This window comes from Thunnus thynnus, chromosome 21 (genome assembly GCF_963924715.1).
Source record: "Thunnus thynnus chromosome 21, fThuThy2.1, whole genome shotgun sequence".
NCBI lineage: Eukaryota > Metazoa > Chordata > Actinopteri > Scombriformes > Scombridae > Thunnus > Thunnus thynnus.
In genome coordinates this window covers 27,218,642-27,244,976 of record NC_089537.1, presented here as the reverse complement: position 1 = coordinate 27,244,976, position 26,335 = coordinate 27,218,642, and the positions used below count along the sequence as shown (strand labels likewise).

Sequence of the window (26,335 nt, the reverse complement as noted above, 5' to 3'; positions counted from 1 at the left end):
TTACAGTCAATGTTCATGTGTCGACCATCAGGAGAACAGTGAACATCAATGGTGTGCATGGCAGAGTTGTGAGGAAAAAAGCCACTCCTCTCCAAAGAAAACTGCTGCCATCTATGGTTTGCTCAAGACCATGTGGATAAGCCAGATGGTGATTGAAAAAATGTGTGGATGGATGAGACCAAAATCAAACTTTTTGATTTGAATGAGAAGCGTTATGTTTGGTGATGAGCAAACACTGCGTTCCAGTATAAGAACCTTATCACATCTGTGACACATGGTGGTTGTAATATCATGATTTGGGCCTGCTTTGCTGCCTCTGGACCAGGACAGCTTGCAATCATTGATGGAGTCATGAGTTTTGAGTTATACCAGCAAATTCTACAGGTAAATGTCAAAGTATTTGTCTGTGAACTGAAGCTCAACAGAAAGTGGATTATGCAGTAAGACAACGAGAATGATTAAAGTAGAAGAACGTAAATGTTTTGGAATGGTCGAGTCAACGTCCTGACCTGAATCCTATAGAAATGCTGTGGAAGGACCTGAAGCAGGCAGTTCAGGCAAAGAAACCCACTAACATCCCCGAGTTGAGACTGTTCTCCAAGGAGCATTGGGCTAAAATTCCTCCAAGCTGATGCGCAGGGCTAATAAACAGTTAGTGGAAATGTTTGATTGAAGTTATTTCTGCAAAAGGGGGTCACACCAGTTACTGAAAGCAAGGGTTCACATACTTTTGCCTCACACAAATATAATAATAATAATTTCCACATAAATAAATGAAAAAGTCTAATGTTTTTGTCTCATTTATTTAATTGGGTTCCAATCTGATTATATTTAAGTCATATTTATGCAGAAACAGAGAAAATTCTAAAGGGTTAACAAACTTTCAGGAGCGCTGTTAGTCAACCTTAACTTCAATCCACTCCTACAAACTGTAGAGGACAACCTTCAATACTGGATGAATCAACCGATATCTCTCACAGGCAGAATTGCAACAATTAAAATGACTATACTTCCTATGATAAATTATCTACTCTCCATGATCCTGAAGCCCCCACCATCCTGGTTCAAATCCCTAAACTTATTTATCTCAAAATTCTATTGGAAAAACAAAACAATCAGAATCAAACTAGCCACTTTACAAAACCCAAAAACTCAAGGAGGTCTGGAAGCACCAAACTTCCTCCATTACTTCATTGCCCATCAACTACAATACATCCACAAATTAACTAATCCCAATCAATCTGACAACTCATGGATAGACATAAAATAAACAATATGCAAAGAAATCCATATTTCAGATCTACCATTCATAAGCCGTTCCACACCACCCTTGTTTCAAAAACCCAATGATAGCTACAACTCCGACAGCCTGGTGGGAGTTTCACCAAATAACTAACACCACAATTGCACCTACCATACACACTCCCATCTGGAACATCCCTGATTTCTTAATTGACAGGAAACCAATAAACTTAGCATTATGGATTTCAAATATATCTTTCATAATGACAGTCTGATCACATTCCCTCATTTGGTTCAGAAGTACAGCATTGGGGAGAATCACTTTCTAGAATTTCTATAGGTCAAGTCCTCTATTCAAACCAAGATCAATATCAAATCAGCTAACTTGGAATTACCACCATTACCATCAAATCTAATCATCACAACTAAAAAAAACCAAATTCCAACAACATTTCCAACATCAACCCAAACAACACATCCAGTAGAATACTCTCCACGGCCTTAATCATCACCAAGAAAACTATCCTCATGAACTGGAAATCAAGGATCACAATCAATATAATTTGGAAAAATCTACTTATTGAAAACATATCAATGGAAAATTTATCTGCCTCCATCAAAAACAAAAACTATGATTTTGACATAATCTGGCATCCGGTCATCAATAGTCTTAATTCTTAATTTCCACACAAATTATACTCCTAACTTCTTTTTGCCTGTCAATCATCCACAATAATAGTCACACGTCATTGCCTAAACACATATCTGTCATTGACATGCACACACATGCACCCAACAACATACCAAACACACACACTTTTAGGCTTCCCCAAGCTTCCTCTAAACTATCTTCCCCCCATCTTCTCTCTCTTTTTTTTTTTTTTTGACTTGTTGTTGCTACATCAGTAAGTTTTGTTGCATGACTAGGAATTGTCTTTTTTTAAAAAAAATGTATTTATATATTTTCTTCTCTGTCTCTTGCCATAGTATCAAGAAGTATGGAGCATCGTTTATCTTTGTTTTTTTTTTCTTCTTTGTTTGCTTGCTTTGAAGTTTAAAATGTTTATTATGGTAAAATATGTTTATATATTTATTTAATTGTGTGTGTATGTATATATCTCTCCTCCTTTTCCTTCTTCTTGTGGACTCAACTTATTCGTAAACTTTTACATATTATCGTTAATTGTTCTTTTCTCTCAGTTTTTTTTCTTCTGTCTCTTGCCATGGTATCAAGTATTGAGTATCAATTATCTTTGTGTTTTTGTTCTTTGTTTGCTTGTTTTGAAGTTTAAAATGTTTATTACTGTAAAATAGATAAGTTTATATATTTATTATATTGTGTGTATGTATGTATATATCTCTCCCCCCTTTCCTTCTTCTTGTGGACTCAACTTATTTGTGTACTTTTTACATATTATCGTTTATTGTTCTTTTCTCAGTTTTTTTTTTCCTCCCTACACGCACCCCACAAATACACACACGCACACACACACACTGGTTGAATCCATCTGACCCCACAACTCCAAACCCCTAGCCCTGGATGTCCCCCTGTATGTCATGTCCTCCTGTATTTGGAGCTGTCCTGTATTTGGAGCTGTCCTTGATATGTAGTTGCTGCATAGCGGGTTGGTGATGATGGCCTCCCAAGGAGGAAAAAAAAAGGAAGAAAAAGGGGGAAAAAAATACACACACTGTATGTCCAGTGTGTGTATGGGTATGAGTGTATCTGTGTATTAATGCTAGTGTCTTGATTCATCTAACCCCCCCAAACCCCACTCCCATCGCCCTGGTCTAATACAACACACACATAACACACTCCACACATAGACACACATCTATCTACTCAATTACCTCTCATCAGAGATGTTATATTCCTGTTTGCTGTTTGTTGTTTATGTGTCCACACACATGTGTCCACATATGTGTTTATGTGCAATGGACTACTCCAGCTTCTACACTCAGATAGCAGTTGAAATACTGTGGCAGCAGGTTCTCATTTTGATTGTACAGCTATGAAACACTTTGATAAATGTTTCAGCCCATCTCTGTCTGTCAGTGAACCCTTTACAGAAAATAACAACCAAACCTAATACCAAATAGACCAACTTGTGTGTGTGTGTGTGTGTGAAAAATTATTTTGTTTTTATTTTCTTGCTTCCTTACCACTCCTTCATACTGTACATACTTGCATACTTTATCTCTCTTTCTCTTTCTCTCTCTCTCTCTCTCTCTCTCTCTCTCACACACACACACACACACACACACACACACACACATAAACACACATCACAGTACCTGTCTAAGCTGCTACACCAGTTGGACGAATCACTCAGCAGTATACCACATCCCAACAACTCGACACACCCAGCTCTCTCCCTCTCTCTGTCTCTGTGTCTCTGTCACTTTCTCATGTCATCATGAGCTGAGCAAACGTCTAAAATCCAGGATAACACAAAAAAGAGAAAGAGGAAAAGAAGAAAATTTCACAAAGGAGTGGAGAAGAGGAGCATTTCAACAGGTACTAATGACATTAACAGTAGCACGCTGTTGATCAGCTCTATTGTAATGACTAGAATTTCTTTGCCTGGGCTGTGCCAGCCAAACCTGCGTTTGTTGTGAGGTAGTTACAGCACTGACTGCAAGTTTGCTGCGAAAACTTTGGGATTTCATTACAAAATATCACAGACTTATTCTTTCTTGTTGTCAGAGTGTTCAGCCATGAAGTCAAAAGATATGATACAAGTACTTAAAAAGAGATATAAATATATATATAAATAAAGACTGCTACATTTAGCCATTGTATCATCACCACCATCTATCTTACTGTAATACTTCCTGAACAACGTCTATTCAAGGAGTTCAAATCTAGTAAAACACAGGCCCACACCAACATTGAGTCAGACCATCAAATTTTATTAACCTTGATCTTTCATTGATTATTGTCATCAACTGTCTTTGTAATTTGTGGCAGCTAACCACATACTGACACTGCAGCTCCCTGTGTTAGCAGTTTGACACACTGGATTTCTGCTCTCACCCACAGTGAGTCTGGTTCACCAGTTTTACAGGTATAATATAGGGTTAGTACTAAATATATGTAATACATTGAGGATGATAATTGGAGGATGTTGTCAAATTACAATAGTTTTCAGTATTTAACAGATAAATACTCAGTGATCTAGTTGTAGTTTAAAGGTACTGTAACTGGACTTGCTGTGGAGTCTTGAGAATGTTTGGCCTTCACTTGCAGTGTCTATGAAGTGCGATGTAACAAATAATATATGCAACAACTAATGATGGGGAGGAAACAACTGCTGGCACCATGCAATGCCGAACATAGTGGTCTTTCTACATGTAAATAACAGGGGACACTCCTCTGAGGACAGTTAAAGAGGTGTGATGTAAAGCTCAAGAAAGAGAGGGGTGGGGTGAGTGATACTGTAACAGCTGCTTTAATAAATCATCCAGACATGTTTATCCAGCAGTTTAACAACAATTCACACATTTATTCACAAGACTCTAAACAACTCTCTGTCATGTGACCTTATGACCCTTGTGTCATGTTGGGGTGTGAATCACTGTAACCACAAGATCAAAATCACCAACAGTGGGTAGAGCAGATAAACCCTCCTGTCTCAGTGGAGACAGATTTTCAAGACTAAGATAACAAACTACTGCAACACATCCTTTAACAAAATGCTGTCAGACCTAAACTGTTCTAAATATAGCAAATTAAAATCGGTCTGTCTTAAAAAGATAAAACAAATAAAACAACCTGCTTGGGGGCTCAGGGAAGAAGTGACGCTGACTGCCTCTTTTTCCCACTCTGTATATTGTGTACAGATTTTCTATTCCAGAATACTACCTGGCACCAGATTTGCTGCGTGAAAATTTGATTAAACATATAACGTATTGACACTAGATTTCGACAGGGACGCTCAAGATCATGACAATATAATATATTCTTGGCGTTATCTCCAGTAATTTCCCCAGGAGGTGTTTCTGACTTTCCTTAGAGGTACTCAATGATTAGGTGTTACACCTCCATAAAGTTGGGGGACTCTCAAGAGACAGATTTTTGAGAGAGATATCCTGACTTGGCCCAATTTTAGTCACTCCAAAAATGCTCAGTGTAAGGTTGTTTTCTTTCCAGCCACAGACATTCTGTTTTCACAGCATTCGTAGTACTACGCATGACTTGTAAATTGACCTTTATGAGTAAAATCGGTAGAGTGCCCCTTTAAAGCACTGCAATCTACTGTAGATATAAACCCACTGACAATATATTTGTGGATGTCCTCAGCAGTCAGTCAGTGTTATTGATCTGTTTCCCTTTGTGTGTGGCTTGTCTCCTGCTTCCCAGTATGGGCTCTGGCCAAAGCAGCGAAAAGCTCCACTGTAACCGCTATCTGAACGGACAGGGTCCTCCACCACTACTACAGCAAGGTCCTTCACAACATTACACACATATACACCTCTCTCACTGTGTCTGTCAAGCTTTCCATACTCATCTCCTATCCATCTCCGGATAATTTGACTAAAGCTGGCCTGCTGTCTGTGTAGCTAATGACGGGGTGAATGGGATGTATAAAGAACTGAATGGCTGTCAGCCAGAGGGCCAGATGACCTGGGTGATCCTCCACAGAGACCTGCCAGGATTCCCTGATAGCAACACACTGCAGATCAACTACATCTTCCCCGATGGAATACAGACAGTAAGCATGGCTAAAACTACACATTACATCTATTTAAAGTCTGAATTATATTATGATCCACTCTCAGAAACAAAATGGTTTTGTTTTATAAATATCTATATTTAATGTACAATAATAGCCCGAGTTTCGAATATGAAAAGATTTAAATATTTAGCATGGAAAGAAAAACACTGTTCACGGTTTATGTGCATGATCACGTTTTTGGCTGACAGGAAATTGGATTTTGGTGCGCAAACTAGTACATTCTCTAAAGATGTTCAGCTAGGCAAATAGGGTTTATTTGGCAGCCTACTTTGGATGATACAGACATGTTACATGTATCAATAGCAGAACTGTAATCATGTAATGTAATCATCGCTGTCTAATTTAAAAACCTCTCTTTGTAGTGCCTCTCCTTGTGTATTGAATCCTGTTTTTATGTGTGTGTACGTTTAATGTTCAGGAACGGTGTATATTTATTTGTTTGGTGTATTATGTATTCAAAAGCATTATTTTTATTGAAAATATTTTTATTTCTTAAAATCAACAACTAGGACCAGAAACCAGCTTGATTCATGCATTAATATATATGGATAAAGACAGTAATTTGTTTAATTTTATTTGAATTAAACAAACAAAAAGAGCTCAGAGTAGAGCAAAGGTTTCTTTGGGGATCATGGCAGCATTCTTTCTGATAATCTGGTCAGTCTGGTTAGCTGATCAACATTTATTTGATATGAATTATTGAACATACAACAGCACAACAACAAATAATACAAAGCAAAAAAAAGAAAAACAAACAAACAAACAAACAAAACAAAAAAACACTCAGAACACACCATACAAAATACGAAGCTACACACAACAGCACATCACATACACCCACAATGTCAATTAAAAATTAATAATGTAAACTAGGCTCAGTGGTCACACAGCTATTTCGTCTTTAGTTGATTTTTTAAATTTGGCCTTGAATATATTGATAGAACTACAGTTCTTCATATAATCAGATAGGGCATTCCACTGAGTGGTGGCTTTCATACAGAAAGCTGACGGCCCAAATGCAGTGCGACAAAATGGTATGGTACAATCTTGTATAGAGGATATTCCTTTACCGTTCTCATTAGGATGGGAACGGAAAAATGCTGAACACTTAAGGAAGTGCAGATTTCACATTCTCACGTACTGTGTTTCCTGCAGGAGGAGATTTGATAGGCAGTGTTTCCCTTAGGTGAACACCTCTACATGTCAATATTGGGTCATAGTCGTAGTGCCACCTACTGGCAACAGGAAGTTCCAGGTGCTGTACTTTTATGACCTGAACTGAAGGAATTCTTCTTCCAAAAGAAACACATTTTTGAGGGCCTAAATGTTCTCAAAAACATATGAAACTTTGCACATGCATCAGAAGTGGTAAAAAAAAATATATTTTATTGGTCTTGGGCATGGGTGTGGCAAAATGGCTCAAGAGCACCCCCTACAATATTTCAAATTAAAAGTACCCATCCTTAAAGTTGACGTAGATGAACGAAATTTGGTATGCTCATGTATCATGTCCAGATACACAAAATAGCTTCTTGAGTCTTGAGTTTTTGCTGAACGCCCTTGCTGTGGTGACGCAGCAAAGTTTGATGTTTTGCCATGAAACAGGAAGTTGTTACAACTTTAATGTAATCGCCCAATCTGATCCAAATTTCTCATGCTTGATAAAGGTCCAGACCTGAATGCAGCCATGTGTCAATACTGACTCATTGTCATAGTGCCACTTACTGGTAACAGGAAGTTACAGGTGCTATACTTTTATGACCTGTGCCTGGCAGGTTCAACATATGCACTTCAAATTTGGTCAGAAAGGCCTTAAGACCTTGATGATTCTATATTGTGAATACTGTGAGTTTTCATTGAACTCTGTTGCTGTGATGACGCAATGAATTTCGATGTTTCGCCATTGCAAATCAAACTGTTGTAATTCAAGTCCACATGGTCAGATTCCTAAATTTTACTTGATTGATAAGAGTGCCAGTCTGAAGACATGTACAAGACAATATTGAATCATAGTAATAGTGCCTCCTACTGGCAATAGGAAGTTATAGGCACCATATTTTTACTAACTACTCTTAGCAGGTTAACTAGAATCCACCTAAAATTTGGTCAGCTAAGGTCTAAGATATTGATGATACTAAATGGTGGAGCTTTTGAGTTTTCATCAAAAGCTGTTGACATGGTGACGCATTATTCACCATGAAACAGGAAGCTGTTTTGAGGGGTTAGGGATGCTTGAAAACTCACAAAACTTGGCAAAGCCATCAGAAGGGCCGTATTTAGTTGTCTTATATGGATCTTGGGCTTTGGTGTGGGAAATCGACTCAAGGGCACCCCCTAGAAAATTTCAAAGTCAAAGCCCCCACCTTTAAATTTGACATAGATGAACAAAATTTGGTAGGCACATATATCATGTCCAGACGCACAAAAAAGCCTCTTGGAGCCATACCCTAAGTCCACCATTTTGAATTTACTTCGCGATTTTTGCACACTTTTTGTCATTTCCAGGCTTTGTATTTTAACAAACTCCTCCTATAGATTTAACCCAACCGACTTCAAATTTGCTCAATGTCATCTAAAGATCATCAAAATCTTAAATTTTCATTGAATGCCCTTGCCGTGGTGACACAGCAAACTTTGATGTTTCACCGTGAAGCAGGAAGTTGTTGTGACTTGAATGTACATTGTCCAATCTGCACCAAATTTCTCATGCTTAATAAGAACCCTGACCTGAACACATATACATGTCAATATTGAGTCATAATCATAGCACCACCTACAGTTTATATACAGCAACATGATGTATAATTAATGGGTGTTCTCTAGCACCACATAGTGGACACGGGAAATGATATTTAACTCCTTCATGCAATGTTTGATGAGAGCCCAGTCCTGAACACATCTGCATGCCTGCAATAAAAGCCCTTTGACTGCAGCACGCCCCAGTGTGCACAAGGGTGTGAGGGCCTTATCATTGCTGCTTGCAGCTTTAATGTGGTTGTTGAAATTCAGGTGTGAGTTCATGACTACACCAAGATTTCCGGCTTGGTTTGTGGTTTTTAACATTATTGATTGAAGCTAATTAGAATAGAAATAGAATAGAAAATTCTGTCACATCCAATTGTTAACTTGCTAAATGCACTTAGTCAGCTTGTATTGGACCATAGTCCCCTGGTGATATGGTTATGTAAGTTTGTGTGACGTCTACATAACTGTGGTAACATATTTAGTTGTTTTCCTTAATCTGAACCAGTGCAAGCATGTGGATGTTGTACAGAAGAGGCCCCAGAATGGAGCCTTGGGCAACATGTCATCTTTGTCCGCTCAGATGTGTTGAAAGATACATCTTGCGGATGCACTGGGACACATCTTCAGTGATGTAACCTGGGGTCATTGGCTGTTTGCCAAGGTCCACTTCTAGTCTCCAGTCAGTGGTGGAGGTGAGGAGGCCTGACTTTGCCTGCGGTTGTATGTTGGGCTTCTCTCCGGCTCTGTGAAACATTATGGTCTTTGGCTTGTGGTGGCCCTTGATGGTGTTGATGGCCGTGGCTATGCTGTCAGCAACTGCCCTGAGCACCTGGTCATGGCGCCAGTGATAGAGCCCATCTTTTGGGCAGCTGCTGAGGAGGTGTTCCAGGGATCCCCGTCCTGAACATCGAGGACAGGATGATGTGTCGGTTTTCCCCCAACATGGAGGTTGGCTGGACTTGGAAGGACATCATACACAGCCTGGACTAAGAACCTGATGTGATAGAAGTCTGCTTTCCAGATGTTGGATCAGGTGATCTTGCGTTGCAGAACATTCTCCCATTTAGTCCACGCTCCTTGTTGCCCCATTCCATTCACTTCCTCCACGCCTGCCCACACTTCCTCCTGAACGAGATGTTGCTGCTCTTTGCCTTTAGCCTTGTCAACCCTAGTTGCTGGGAGGTAGCCAATGCCTGCATGCCCCGTCGCTTTGAACCCCACCAGAGCTCTCTGCCTCAGCCTTGACTCGGCCACCTCCAGAGCTTTGTCTGCCCTCCATTTCCAGCCTGTTCACACCTGGATACCAGCCGATCCCACCGTTTGATCTCTGGATTCCCTGTAATGCAATGCTTCCCATGTTCTGGACACCATGAACTCTTCAGCAAGGCCGCTGATTGGGAGCTGCAGGATGTTGCTGGTGCCATACAGGGCAGAGCTGCTCAGACTGCGTGGGAGACCGAGCCATCTGCACAGGTAACTGCTGATCTTTCTCTCCATGGCCTCAACTGTTGTGATGGGTACTGTGTACACCAGCAGAGTCCACAGGATCAGAGGCAAGATGGAGTGCTGGTAAATCCAGGCCTTGAACCTTCCTGGCAGGCCTGATTTGTCAACCCAACTCAGCCAGTCCTCGAGCTCCTTGCTCGTTTTCTGGGTGGATCTTTGAGGCTGCAATCAAAGTACTTCCCAAGACTCTTAACTGGCTGCTCCGTGATGGATGGGGTGGTGGCTCCAGACAGTGAGAAGTGGAACTTGTTCACTACTTTTCCCCTCTTGAGCACTAGAGACCTTGATTTTACCAACTTAAAGCTCATCCTTGCCCAGGTGATCTACTGCCCAGGATGGACGTGGTGGTGACAGTCAAGTCATCCATGAAGGCTCTTATTGGGGGCTGGCGTACTCCTGTTTTCGTCAAGGGACCCCTGCACTCCACCTCTGCTGACTTGACTATCATGTTCATGGCGAGAGCGAAAAGGATGACTGAGATGGTGCAGCCTGTTATTATGTCTTTCTCCAGCCTGTGCCAGTCCGATGTGCCTGACCCAAATGTGACTCTTAGCCTGAAATTATTGTAATAATCCAAATTAAGGTCTGTGTTTGCTGGGAACATGATGTCGTTGAAGGACAGTTTATCTCCAAAGTGTGTAAAACAAAAATGAGTCAAGCATCAACCCACAAGTTTCAATGTACCACAAAGCATCAAGAGCAGCAACAAAGCGCATTTACAGTTCCTGCACGACTGACCATTGTGCTACGAACTGGGTAATATCTTTATGCATATACAATGATATATCAAATTGATAACCAACTGCAAAAGTTTCGGTAACTGGTCTGCACTTGTTTAGCGCCTTTCTAGTCTTTCAACCACTTAAAGCACTTTACAATACATGTCAACATTAACCCATTGATGGCAGAGGTGCCATGCAAGGTGCCAACCTGCTCATCAGGATCTAATCTAATACACATTCACACACATACATTCAGACACCACTGGCGCAGCCATCGGGAGCAATTTGGGGTTCAGTATCTTGCCCAAGGACACTTAAACATGTGGTCTGGAGGAGCCAAGAATCGAACTACTGATCTTCAAATTAGTGGACGACCCACTCTACCTCCTGAGCCACAACCACGTCTTTTGCAAGGCAACAAAAAAGGCAGCACACAGGCATGCCCAACATTCATCCTGACCTCATCCCTATGATATAAATATGGCACACTTCTGTATTGGAGCAAAACATTGCTGGTAAACCTAACTAGGCAACAATTATGTTTCCTTCAAATTAATTAGCCAAAGCAAATTAATTGCATATATGTACAATATGTACTGTGCGATGCAGTGTTATTTACTCTGAAGCTTAACTTACCTGTTTGCAGGAGAAACACCCCCACCCTGGCCAGCCTTATGCAGGACTACGGCTCTGTGCTTACCTGCCTGACAACCGTGAGGGCAGAAAGGTTCTCAGGGGGCTGGACAAGGCCTTCAACGAGCAGCTCCTGTTTACTGTTGCCACCAATAAAGACGGAGAGGATATGGTCACCCCAGCATCTATTCCCCTAAAAACACAACCAGACGGAGGGAACAAGGTGTGAGTACACATTACAGCCCCTGTTGGCCATGGAGAAATGCCCAATATTGTATAAATACAATTTAACATACAGTAAATTCTAAAATTTGATAGGTGCCCCATTTAATGAACCACTTTTGGTTCATTTGGTTTGGTTTCATTTAATGAATCACTTTTGGTTCATTAAATGAAACAAAAGTGAAGGCAAGTAGAATAAACCTTAAAGTGGACATATCAAGTTCAAATATGTCCAGTTTAAGGTTATATCAAAGTTTATGAACTGTTGTTTCAGTTTAGCACATGATGGTCAGTATAGCAAGTTAATGGTCACTGCCATGTTGCTATCATGGATCTCTATCAGTCTATCAATGAATTATCATCTTGCAGTGGGTTTTATACTGGTTCAACTCATGCAAACATCTAGTTATAGTAAATAAAGTCCTTCAAATTAAACAACAAAATACATCTGTTTTTGGTCCGTGCCCTCCAGAAAGACACATAGAAGCCTTTTCTGATCAGACGCCCCAGCAAGACAACATCTGTTTAAAAAATAAAGAACATTTCATGATGTGACAATGCTATGGTCGTGGTCAGGTTTAGGCACAAAAATAAATTCAGTAGGTTTAGGGATATGTTGTGGCTTGGGTTAAAATAAGTACTTGATTAAGGTTAGGGGATGTTCCTCAACATTTTTACAATAGTAACTTGGTTACAGTTAGAGAACAACTGCAGTTAATGTTGGCCATCTGTAGGAAATGGGAAATGAACAGTAGCCTCCCATGTCAAAGTCTGTTGTTTTGTTGAACCTCCCATCCACCCGGAACTCATCCCTCTGCAGACTTTGTTGATCTATAATAACGTCACACTGTTTTCTCCTTTGCTTTGGTCCCAGCAGACAAAAGTCATAAGTCCTAAAGCTGCTAGAGGGCTTTGTCACTTGAATGTAAACTCATGTTGTTTTGGGGTATTTGCTGAAAAAACTAATCAGACACTCAGACGGAAAACAGCTCTGCATTGTTGGGGGTGTGTTGTTTCAGGCACTGGTGAGACATGAAACACTATCCAGGACGTCCACTTTGAGTAACGGATCCATGCCTTGAAGGCTTAAAAGATGCCAAAACACTGCACAGCTGCATATAACAGAGACAGGATTTTACAACTGAATGTGCGCTTGTGGTTGGCCAACGTCACCTTGCGCTGTGGCAAAAGCTGTGGCCAAGTTCAACTTTTTTTCTGGGTGATCCAGAAAAAAATGTCAGTCTGAACAATGTTCTTGTTTCTCTTTTGTACAATGGACAGATTTGTGACAGAAGAAAAACAAAAAACAGATGATGCTACTAAAGTGAACACATCAGTCACAACTGAAATCAACTGAACTCATTGTAGTGTGAGAGCCTGCTTTTTTGCTAATTTTCCTGATAATTGGTGGTAAAAATTAATATAATATACTAAGTATACACGTTTTTTTTCTTTTTCAAAGAGTGCATGATAGAATATGTTTGAGAAACATTGCTGTAAATGTAATAAGGTCATTATCTCTGTGTAATTTGTGTTCTTTCAGTGATGGATACCCAGATCCTGACTACTTGAAGACTGTGAGAAAGCTACTGAAGCACAAAGGCATTGAATAACACACAACACACACTACTGGATGGACATCCAGAGAGATGAAGGCAGAGACATCAAACTATATAGATCCTGTGCCATAAATTACTAGAAAATTACTCTTTTAAAATATTATCTGATGGATGTTTTTATCAATGTGTAATCCTGAGTGTATTATTTAATTTGATTTCACTTTATTATCAGAATAGTTTTCTGAAATTTGTCTTGTGTAATAAGGTATACACTGTTTCACATTCACCACATGATTGAACATAACATTTACCCAGAAAACAAAACAAATGGTACAAAAATATATCACATCAGACAGTATTACATTTCTACAGTTTAGAAATTATTTTAGTTGTATGATCACAAAAATAAGTTTTTAAACAGAATGTGGAGTCATATTATTGTATTTCTATGGCAATTTGGATGGGCCATATCCTTGTATGGGTTTTTTCTGTATGAGTAATATCTTTTTAATCAGCACAGGGATCAACTCCACTTACTGAACAGAATGATTTGTTTATGCAATATATTTGTTGTATAGCATTTAATTTTGTATAATACACTCCATGTTTAAAGTCATGGATATGGTGAAAGTATTGCATTCTATTAAATGATTATTTTCCTCCAGACTTTTGTTTAATAGATCAAAATCAGAAAGGGGTGGTCTAAAAAATAATTTGGGTGAAAAGTCTCAAGTATCAATGTTTTATTAAACATAAAAGAACTGATGGACATGTGCTGCTTTCTAGTTGAGCAGACATCTCTTGCTGGGGTCCTGCCCCATGAGGCATTAAGTAACATTTTTATGGTTCAGTTTTGTGGTTGTCTCCATACCTTATAAAAACAATTGCCAAAATGTCTTCAGGCACTGCAAGTTTTAAGCGACAACTCATGCCAAAATGAAACGGTGCGGACGGCGGTGATGCGCTTGTTTGTACATATGCAGTTCTAGAGAAATAATAAGCAATCAGCCTGTTCTGAACAGGCACATTTTGAACAGCCACTGCACTAGTTATTATTAAAACAGAATACTATTAGCAATATTGCACAATTTTTAAGACTATTATTATGATGTTGTTTGGTATTATTAATATATTGAATATTATTGGTCCATAGAGACTGGGGATGATGGTGAGGATTACTATTTTGCTCAAAAAATATTGAATACACTGATTATTTGTAATAGTATGATAATGTTGATTTTATACAGATGATGATGATGATAATGATGATGATTATTATTATTACTATAATTATTGATAGGAATCTGATAAAAATTATTTTCACTCAATGCCAGACAACACACAGACATCTTCACCCTCAGGCTGTAAACTGCATTGTACTTGCTGATTTAACAACCTATTTACTCACCTATATTTTTCCTCCATTTTTTTAAATTTTGGTTTTCATTATTATTATTATTATTTATTCTTCTTCCTTTTTTATTTATATTTTTTACTTAGTTATTTATTTACTTACTTATTTTATTTACTTACTGGTTTGCATCTATCTTCTGTTAAGTTTCATTTCCCCAAACCAAAAGATGGCTTTGCATAATGGGACCATCTCTTACTGGGTACAGGTGGCTGAGGGGGCTTGGGGGTCCTGACTGGTTTGGACAGCTTGGTGTCTGAGGGCCTATCCCCTGTAAAACCCCCTTCAAATAGAAATGACCCAAATGAACAGACCCCTCCTGTAGGGATGGGGGCTGTTCTATGGGGGTATCTGCCCTGCAACAGGCCATCAACCTCCTATGGGTCTGGGAGCAGCCCAAAGCAGGAGAGAGCAATAAAGGGGGAGGAGGAGAGAAGGGGGAGTACAGACAGACAGGCAAACAAACTATAAAAAGAAGTGGTTGGTAGGAGTGGAGAGGGGGAAAGAGAAAAATGAATAAAATTCTGTCCTGACTCATCCTGGTTTTACCCCAGCACCCAACCAGAGATCCCCCATAACAACACTGCAGATCCCTTTTTTTTCTTTTCTCCCCCCTCTGCTCTCTTCCCTCTATATCCTTACACACAAACACACATAACGCATACCCACAATAACACACACACACACAAACACTACGTGTTTCTAATATTAAACCAAAATTGTATTTATTTTTTATTTTGTGCGTGTTATTGTTTTGTTTGGGTTACTGTCTGGTTATCTTTGCTTCTCCCATTTGTACTGTCCCATGTCATATGTGTTCTCATGTTAATTACTTATGTTTCACTCAGTTTGCGTTAATCACATATCTTGCACTAAATAAAGGCCATCAAGCTCCTATGGGTCAGAAAATCAGATTTTCAATGAGCGCAAAAAAACTTTCCACTTTCTGCAGATGAATGTGAAAACAGTCTTCTAGTGTCAAACTCTGCACATACATGCCACACAGTGAAGCTCAAACATTCAACTGAAGAAACAAAATGAAAAACATATTTATGAGTGGCGCTTTAAAGAAAGGTGGAGCTTCAAAAAGATATTCCCTCATTTGGTGTTTTGATGATGGTGGTGGAGAGCGCTGTCTAACACATCAGTTGTTGAGATTTCTGGACTGTGAAGGCCACAGCATATGAGTCACTCATCAAACTATTCAGTTACCCCTCGTGCCCTGGGAATTGGGGCATTGTCATCCTGGAAGAGGCCACGCCCATCAAAATAGAAATGTTTCATCATAGGATAAAGGTAATGGACCTTTTCCAATTTCCTGTTTCGTGGCGAGACATGCAAATTAATGGACACGCCACGTCAGGGAAGTTCCATGAAAACTCATGATTTTGAACTTTTCATCGTAGGTCTGAGGATGAAGCCAACCAAGTTGAAGTAGATCAGTTCAAATCTCTAGGAGGAGTTCATTAAAATACAATGCCTGCAAATGGCAAAAATGGAGCAAATATTGCAAAGTTAATTCAAAATGGCTGACTTCTTGTTGGACTTAGGGTATGGCTCCAAGAAGCTTTTTCGTGTGTTTAGACATAATACATGTGCCTGCCAAATTTCGTTTACCTACGTCAAATTTAAAGGTTGGGGTATCAGATATCATGTTTCCCTACTTCTGACGCATGTGCCAAGTTTAGTAAGTTTTTAAGCATCTCTAGCCCCTCAAAAACAGCTTCCTGTTCCATGGTGAACAATGCATCGCCATGGCAACAGCTTTTGGTGAAAACTCAAAGTATTTTAGCAGCATTCGGTGCTCGGGCCCTAATAATTCCTTCATATACAATAAGGCCTTTGCACAGCTGGGTGCTTGGGCCCTCATAATACCTTCAGTTTCAATAGGACTTTGCACCGCTAGGTGCTCAGGCACTAATAATTCCTTGAATTCCAACAGGGCCTTTGCACTGTCGGTGCTTGGACCCTAATAATAATAATTCATTCGATTACAAGAGGGCCTTCGCCCCATTTGGTGCTCGAGCCCTAATTAAAAGTGCAAGCAGTGATGATTGGGCCCTCGTACCTTTGCGCATGTCGGGGTGTGACGCAATTGAATGGCTTTTATTGTAGGCATGCAGATATGTTCAGGACCGGGCTCTTATTGGACATTGTACGAATGAATTAAATGTCATTTGCTGTGTGCACTATGTAGTGCTAGATAACACCCACTAATAATAGTTCATGTTGCTGTATTTCAAGTGTAAACCACACGTTGCAAGTTTCATCAAGCATGAGAAATTTTGGGCAGATTCAACGTAAAGCCGAGTTACAACAACTTCCTCTTTAATGCCCCAAACATGTTTTGGGTAAAATTGTCTGGCATGCCACACCAAGGGCGTTCCATGAAAACTAAAAAGCTTTGCAATTTAGCATCAAAAAGGTGTTTAGATGTAACCTACCAAATTTGAAGTCACCCAGGTTAAACCTCTAGGAGAAGTTCGTTAAAATACAACACCTGTGAATGGCTTCACTTTGCGAAAAAAATGCAAAGTAGATTAAAAATGGCTGACTTTCTGTTGGACGTAGGGTATGGCTCCAGGGGGCTTTTTTTTTTAAGTCTGGAGAGGTCATATCTGCCTACCAAATTTTGTACATATATGTCAAATTTAAAGGTGGGGCATTGACTTTGAAATTTTCTAAGGGGTGCCCTTGAGCCATTTTGCCACACTCATGCCCAAGACCCATATCACATATCAAGTTACGCCATTTTTGATGCATGTGCAAAGTTTCGTAACTTTTCAAGCACCCCTAGCACCTCAAAAATGCTAAAAGTAATTAGGGGGCGCTATAGAGCCAATGTGCTATGCCCAAGCCCAAATGTGATATTAATTGCAATACTTACTAATTCAAATATAGGTACAAAGTTCATGAGTTTTTGCGTATCCTAAAGGCCTCAGATGTGTTTTTAAAATGAAAATTTAAGTATTAAATCCAAAAAGGCTGACTTCCTGTTGGGTGAAAAAATTTGAAAAAAATATGTATTATGTTGATAATAATAAGAGCAATGAACCCACCAAATTTCAAAGAAACTTTGTTCCAAAATGGCCCTGCGTTTTGTTTGGGGACGTGAGCCCAGTCACTACAGAACTCTGCAATTTTTCACAAGTACTGACGTGTGTGCCAATTTTTGTGAGTTTTTGAGCATCCTAAGCCCCTCAAAAATGCAATGGTGTACCATAATAACAATAATAATAATAATAATAATAATAATAATAATAATAATAATAATAATAATAATAATAATAACAATAATGATAATAATCATCCCCTCACACTTTCAGTGCCATTGGGCCCAGGGCACTTTCGTTTTCGGGCCCTAATAATTATCCCTTCAAAAAGAATAGGTTCCTCGCACTTTCAATGCCAGAGACCATCAGGCCCCTGGCACTTTTGTACTTGGGCCCTAATAATGAGAACAAAAACAATAGATCTCCAGTAGCAAGCTTTGCCCTAATAATAATAATAATAATAATAATAATAATAATAATAATAATAATAATGTAGATCAGACAAAATAGGGCATTTGCAGCAGTCAGTGCTGGGACTCTAATAATTCCATCAATTACAATAGGGCCTTCGCACCACTCGGTGCTTGGGCACTGATGAAAATAAAATCCATTTGGCCTGGCCCAGCTGTCCTCTTCCTGTTCCATTCTTCCTCAGCACTTCTCTGGTGCCTGCTGGCCCGACCAGAGATACCCCCAAGCATTTCCTTTTTTTTACTTACTTTCTCATAGTTTTAGTATCTTTATTTATTTATATTTCTGTTTTATTCAAAGCAGATAATTTTAACCTACATTATCTCAAATCAATGACTATTTTAATCCACAACTCACACAGCCCTCACTGCAGTTATATGCAGTGCTGCTTGAAAGTTTGTGAACCCTTTGGAATATGCTCTATTTCTGCATAAATATGAACTAAAACATGATCAGATTTCCGTTCAAGCCCTAAAATTAGATAAAGAGACATCACTTACACAAATGAGATTAAAACCTTACACTTGTTTATTTATTGAGGAAAATGATCCAATGTTACATATTTGTGCATGGCAAAAGTATGTGAGCCTCTAGGATTATCAGTTTATTTGAAGGGGAAATTAGAGTTGGGTGTTTCAATTTTAAATGGTTTGGCCCCTCCTCCACTATGTGACTTTGTGTACACTCGCTCAGTAAGTTCTATTAGATCCTCCAGAATATCCTCTATACAAGACTGTACCATACCATTTCGTTGCACTGCATTTGGGCAGTCAACTTTCTCTGTGAAAGCCACAACTCAGTGGAATGCCCTACTTAATGATATGAAGAACTGTAGTTCAATCAATACATTCAAGGCCAAATTAAAAAAATCTATTAAAGACCAATCAGCTGTGAGATCACTGAGTCTAAACTTTATCTATGGTCTTCTCATTAGCGCGGGTAGTCTTGCTTTTAATTTGACAAGTTTACATTATTATTTGCTAATTGACATTGTGAGTGTGTGTGATGTGCTGTTGTGTGTAGCTTTGTATTTTGTATTTTGTATGGTGTGGTCTGTGTGTTTTTTGCTTTGGACTGTTTGTTGTTGTGCTGTTGTATGTTTTGATTGTGGGGGGACTGAGGATGTAAATTAGCTTTGAGCTAACTCCGGCTCAGTGCATCATTAATGTTTAAAACTGCACACTGTCCCAAACAATAAATAAATACAATTATATGATGTACAGTTAAATGGGATGTCAATCAAGTGTGAGTCTGGGAGGCCCTGCCTTATTTAAAGAAGAGAAAACTGGGTCTTCACCATCAAAGTCTGAGCTTCACAACACAGGTTTATGGACGTGTGTCATGGCTCGAACAAAGGAGATTTCTGAGGACCTTAGAAGAAGAGTTGCTGATAGTCACCGGGCTGGAAAGGGTTACAGAACCATTTCTAAAGAGTTTGGACTCCACCAGTCGACTTTCAGGCAGATCGTGTACAAATTGAAGACATCCAACACCATTGTTGCCCTCCCCAGGAGTGGTTGAACAACAAAAATCACACCAAGAGCAGGCATGTAATACTCCGGGAGGCCACAAGGGACCCCGGGGTAATGTCTAGGAAACTACAGGCCTCTCATGCAGTGGCTACAGTCAGTGTTAATGAGTCCACCATCAGGGGAACATTGAACATCAATGTTGTGCATAGCAGAGTTGCTAGGAGAAACCCACTACTCTCCATAAAGGAACATTGCAGCTGTCTACAGTTTGCTCAAGACCACGTGGATAAGCCAGAAGGCAATGGGAAAAATGTTCTGTGGATGGATGAGACCAAAATCAAACTTTTAGATTTGAATGAGAAGGGTTATGTTTGGCGATGAGCAAACACTGCATTCCAGCATAAGAACCTTAACCCATCTGTGACACATGGTGGATGTAGTATGGTTTGGGCCTGCTTTGCTGCCTCTGAACCAGGACAGCTTGCAATCATTGAAGGAGCTATGAGTTCTGAGTTGTACCAGCACATTCTATAGGAAAATGTTAAGGTCTCCGCCTGTGAACTGAAGCTCAAGAGAAAGTGTGTCATGCAGTAAGACAATGACCCTAAACACACAAGTCGTTCTACCAAAGAATGGTTAGAGCAGAAGAAAGATAATGTTTTGGAATGGCTGAGTCAAACTTCTGACCTTAACCCTATATAAATGCTGTTGAAGGACCTGAAGCAGGCAGTTCATGTAAAGAAGCCCACCAACATCCCTGAGTTGAGACTGCTCTGTAAGGAGGTGTTGGGCCTCAACCATTGGGTCACACAAAGAATGGCCTACATGTAAACCCTGAGGCCTGGCCATGAGGTGCTTTTCCTTTGTTTCCCCTGAGTGCCAAAATGCTGCTCACAGACAATGGGAGTCCATTGCAAACTCTATTTTCAGTGATACTTTGCAAGTTTGCACCTAGGTGCTAAACAGGAAACAGTCTCAACAAACAGTCCCTCATTAGCAGAGATGCTCCTGCACAGAGGAGCGTCATGATGACACAGCTGTGACACCACCGCCCCTTTAAAACCTGAAGACACACAGAGGAACACGCCTTTCCATGTCGACTGAGCTAGTGGGAACTTTGGTCCCTCTGTGAGTCAGCTTGACCATGCACGTGTTTTTCCCCCACTGGAAGTCTTTCCCCTCACCAGAAGAGACGAGACTGCTGTGGACGCCATCCCTGGACATGATTCACTCATCACCATTAGCTAGCTCGACATCTTCCGTCAGAATACATGGAGCTGTTCCAACCTCCCGTTTTTCATTTTTAGCTTTTTTGAAAAAACTACTTATTAGTGGGACATTTTTTTTATTGCGGCCGCCTCTTTCTCTGCCTTTTCTTTCTTCTCTTTCTTTTGGCAGCCTCACTGGGCTTTTGGCTACCGCCGGCGCTGTCCATTTTCCACTAATTGATCATTTTTCTCACACACTCATTGATGCATCCTAACCACAGTGCATTGCAGCCTGCTAACCAGTCATCACTTGCCCAGCCATCAAATTGACAAATAATACATGAATCATGAGACTTAATTTTCTTGGAAACAACTTTTACTTCATTCCGATTTGATAACGCTGCTGTTGGGTGGAAACCTCATAACTCCATATTTAGTTTTGGACATACTAGGTTTCCGCCTGACAGCGACGATAATTATCAACATCAAGAGAATGGGTCACCCCTTGTGTCATATATCTGTAGAGCCTGACAAAAAAAGTGCACACATTTCTTTTCCCCCATCATGGTGGGCCCATCTCTGCTAAAGGGCCCCTGGGCACTTGCCCAGATTGTCCATATGGTAGATCCAGCCATGACAGTAAGCCCTGAGGAGAAATATGTGTCAGTCAGTCACCAGTCACCTGGACTGCCTAACATGTAAACAGTTTCATACAGAACCCAAGTGAGTTTTTAGTACTATTTAATGTTGTTTTGAACACTGATAGTTAGTTTGGTAACAAAATAAGCGGAATAGGCTGGAGAGGGTGAGGGCTTTTGTTTGTGTCAGATTTAGAGTGCAATTACATGGCAACCATATTTGCCAACACTCCCGATTTTTGTGGGAGTCTCGCCCAAAAAAACCTCCCGATTTTTGTAACCTAAATGTTGCCCGTACTTCCTGGACACAGTGCGTACCAGCACAGGTCCAGTACATATCAAACCTGTAAAGTATTGTATTTCGTGTGTTTGTTTCTTTCTTCTTCTTTCTTTCTTTATTATTACGCCACTTCAACCCTTAATTTTACCCCCTAAACATGCTCAAAAACTCTCAAAATTTGGCACGCACATCAGGTCTGGTGAAATATTTGATAAAATGTAAAAATTATCCCCCAAAGTGCCAAAATGTGCTCTATAGTGCCACCTATGTATCTAATATGGCTGCCACGGCCCGTAGGAATGTCGTAGAGAGATCGAACCAAAACTCAATTATTCGTCTCATCAAGACGTACAAATCATATTCTGACACCCCTGACCTAAATCCAACAGGAAGTCCGCAATATGCCCATCAAAGTATGACTTTGCACCAATTTTGGACCCCCAAGAAACGCTATCTCCTCCTTGGGCATTAATGGTATCGGCTTCAAACTTAAATACATGACTTATGACACTGTGCTGAACAAAGGTTGTCAAAAACTTTGTAATAGCTCGCACGTTTAGATATTGTAAGCCCTGAAAGTTGTAGTGCCACATCACACCTTACAATGTAAACCAATGGGGAGGCAATCTTTAGGCATGGACTTTGTGTCAAACAAATGGTTCTGGTGTCTAAACTATAAGTCTGACCACTTTGACCTGTATCAATGGATTCGCAACGAAATTTCCTACAAAAAAATGTGATTTTTAATGTAGGATTTGGCCAAAGTCATGGGATTTATGAGGATATTTCACAAGAAGAGTGACATTCTCCAACTGAGAGGGAGAGAGAGAGAATGGGGGGGGGGTGTGTGGGGGTTGAATGGAGCTCATTGAGTGAGAGTGACAGTTTAGTGATAAAGTGCTGCAGAAAAATAAAATCAAAACTAAAATTTGTAGCTTTGTACTGCAGTTTTTCCTTTATTGGGGCCCAAGCACCTAGCGGTTCACTCACACTCTCCATTCAAATATATATTTTTTATTTTTTGTATTTTTCTGTGTCCAGCTGCAGTTAGTTATTGTCTCTACACACCTGACAGTACACATTTCAATAAACTTTGACCAGGTCATGTGGGTTAAAAGTCTTTACTTTTCTAAAAATAAACTTGATGAAAATTGGGAAATTAATTTGTTTTACATACAAACTCATCAAGAGTTTTGTTTACTAATTGAAATTCAAGTGAATGGGCCCAAAACTTGCATAATTTTGATGCCACAGGTGTGAGCAAGACAGACATGTCTCACCCTGCAGATAATTCTCATCCTTGCACCATTGAAATTTGATGCTTCGCCATGACAGAGGAAGTTGCTATAACTTTATTGTACATGGCCTGAACACGTCTACATGACAATATTCCATCAGTGATGCAAACTGGCTGAATAGCACCCCCTATGAAATTTCAGTGAAGCAGCCCCAGCAGCAGGCAAAACAGTGGACAAAGGACGTGATGTTTATCTCCCTCTTGCATTGTCTGAAAACAGCCCGAGTCTGAAGACATCTACATGACCGTGACAAAAGACGTTCGCAGCCCGACATGCATGGAGGCGCAAGGGCCCGTTCATCGCTGCTTGCAGCTTTAATTAAAATATATTTTTCGCATCATGACTATGAGTGTGCGACTACCTTTCTTTACACCTGTACTTTCATCATGGTCAGCATCTCTCCAACACTGGTGTCCATTCCTCTTCTCTCTCATTCTCTCACTCTTAACCACATTCAGATTCAGGACATTTTTTTTACATAGTCAAAGGCCTGGTTTCTCCTACCCTTATCCACAAAGACCAGATTCACCTCCTTGACCCAGAATGAATAGTGTGTCCACGGGGAATCAGCTTTCCGAGACTCCTTCACTGCTTTCTGAATAGGGAGTAAGATGATGGAGGGTAAAGACATTAGCACATTCTCTTATGTATATACTATCGCACCCCTCCATCTTCAGTCATGAGAATGCTTGAGCAAAAAAGGAAAGACTGAGGGGTGAAGATTCTATCACATAACAGAAGATCTAGTAGAGTTCAGGGAGTCTGCTTGGCAAGGCCTCATACACAGTTTCACTTAGCATAGCTGGGACTAACCTCACTGTACAATATGTCTACATAGCCCATTGTTGAGTCTTTGTGAAGGGATAAAGTGAGAGCACAGGGGATGGTGAGTGTCTAGCAGGCTGGCTGTGGCCTGGGCTCTGATAGCATTGTGATGAGTGAGTGGGCAGGGCTGGAAAGGGCTGCTTATTGGGGAATAAAGAGTGAGAAGATGAATGTAAAGGAAGTTTTATGCTGGCTTTTTGAAAGCATATCTCTCTAAAGGTTTACGACCCTCAAAATCTCTTTGGTAGTTATCTGATTGATTCTAAAGGTTTTCAGATATCAAAGATGCAGAGCTGTATTGGTTTAATTAATGTTTTTTTGGGGGGGAGTGGCTTGACAACGGACAGTAAAGATAACGGGAAATGAGCTGAGAGAAAGGAGGGATGACATGCAACAAAGGTCCTTAGCCGAACTCGAACTGGGAATGTTACGATTACATGGTCAGCATCAGTGGTGGACTCAGGCTGTCTCAGGGGCAAGAGTAAAATATATGAAGGGCACCTGGTACATTCAATCAGCCCCCACTTCACAATGTTTTTCTCCTGCACAGTGCACCCTGTAGGACACCTTTTTTCATTGAGAGGGCACCCAATTCTGCACTTAATCCTGATTTATCTACAACTAGACAGTCATTACATAACTGGTATTTTTTTTCCCTTTGTGCGGGCACCATAGAGGGCATTTTATCATACTATGGGGGCACCTTAGTTGGCACTTTATCATACTGTGTGGGCACCACAGAAAACACTTTGGCTGTATTTTTTATCCTCAGTGTCAGCGTCTTGATCCCCAAGGCCACCAGGGCACCCCTCAAATATGCTTTTTGAAGGCAAATACTGCAAACTAAATGACAAAGTACCACTTATTATTGCTTTCCTAGGTGACCCATAGCAGCATTTTCTAATAATGGTGCCCCATCATTACCACATTTTTGTAAGTGCCTTCCAACATGCATATGACTGTTACAAAAATGATTCATGTGACTTACTGATCTCCCACTAGTGTGATAAGGTTTGGCTAGATTTAGACACAAAAACTATGTCTGGTGTTGTTTGGGTTAAAGGAAACCAAGTTGACTGTCAGTAGCAAACGGGAATCAAACAGCAGCCTCCTGTGACAGTCACATGCTTTGTTGTAGCACTGCACACTGTAACATCACACTACTTCCACCATTGCCTCTGAGGCAAATAAGTCATAATTCACACAGCCACTAGAGGTCCTTGTCAGGTAAGTGTAAACAATGGTCATATTAAGCATATGAACAAGCCACTGATGCTGTCTTTTTTTCTCAAGACAACAGTCTCAATAACAGTTTTCTTTAATCTTCGCTGTTGCTATTCTGTCTATCTATCTGTCTTTTATAGATTGATATATAAATTGTATTTTGGCTTTCTTTGCGAAGAAAAGATGGATATCTAGATTACATCTATCTCCAGCATCCACCATCCTGAAACCTTGCAATTACCAGGCACACAATCTGCTTAGTCTTCCAAAAGGGATGGACTCTAATTGTGGGCCAAATTAAAGAGCTTAATGAAACACTTCTGTGGACTATTTATCACCTCTAACAAAAGGACAGTGATGACAGAGGAGGAAGAAGAATGCCAGCACATAAAATATCTATGTAGTGTTGCTAAACGCTTTCTGTGGTTCAACTTCAGTCACAATATGCCCATTTAAAATCCACTGTTTTTTTCTTTTCAAAGCTGACTGGAAGGAAATATGTAAAGAAAAGAATTACACTTTTTGCACAACTGAACAATTCTGACACAGCAAATAAAAAACTGGGAGCCTCCTCTCCCCTGGAGCTACAAACAATACTACTGCCTTGTGTATCCCAGATGTGTGTGTGTGTGTGTGTGTGTGTGTGTGTGTGTGTGTGTGTGTGTGTGCGCATGTTGCAGTGAAGACAGATTTGACAGGCTGTGTGACCTGCCAGTAGTGGACAGATGGGTGTGTGTGTGAGCATCCACAAGAAAGTGGTTTAAGAGGCTCCTGGATGACAGAGGCCTCCCAAATGACATTATACTTTATTGTGAGAGCAAGGACCAGGCTGTAATTCAGTTTGAAGAGAACATCAGGCTTGCATTAAACTGGGAAAGTTCACACTTGGCAATTTGGACCAATAAGAGTGGCAGGGCTGTAGGTAAAGCGGGTAAGGTGGAAGAGAAAAATAAGACCAATAAATGGCAGAGTTCTGTCCACCACCTCCAGCTGGAACAGTTGTGCAATGGAACCTCTCTTATTCCCCATGTGTCTTGACCACACCGCAGTGGGAAAGACCAATGTACAGATTACCAAAGACTTTGAA

General features: G+C 40.2%; 1 protein-coding gene across 1 annotated transcript; it reads left to right on the top strand.

Annotated features, from left to right (window-relative positions):
* Positions 1-3,542: 3,542 nt before the first annotated feature.
* On the top strand, positions 3,543-14,032 carry dtx3la (deltex E3 ubiquitin ligase 3L a). The gene is made up of 5 exons (XM_067578038.1): positions 3,543-3,760; positions 5,606-5,688; positions 5,806-5,957; positions 11,601-11,812; positions 13,353-14,032. Exons 2-5 carry the CDS (start codon positions 5,607-5,609, stop codon positions 13,420-13,422), a joined length of 516 nt encoding a protein of 171 aa, XP_067434139.1. The 5' UTR covers positions 3,543-3,760; position 5,606; the 3' UTR covers positions 13,423-14,032.
* Positions 14,033-26,335: the final 12,303 nt, after the last annotated feature.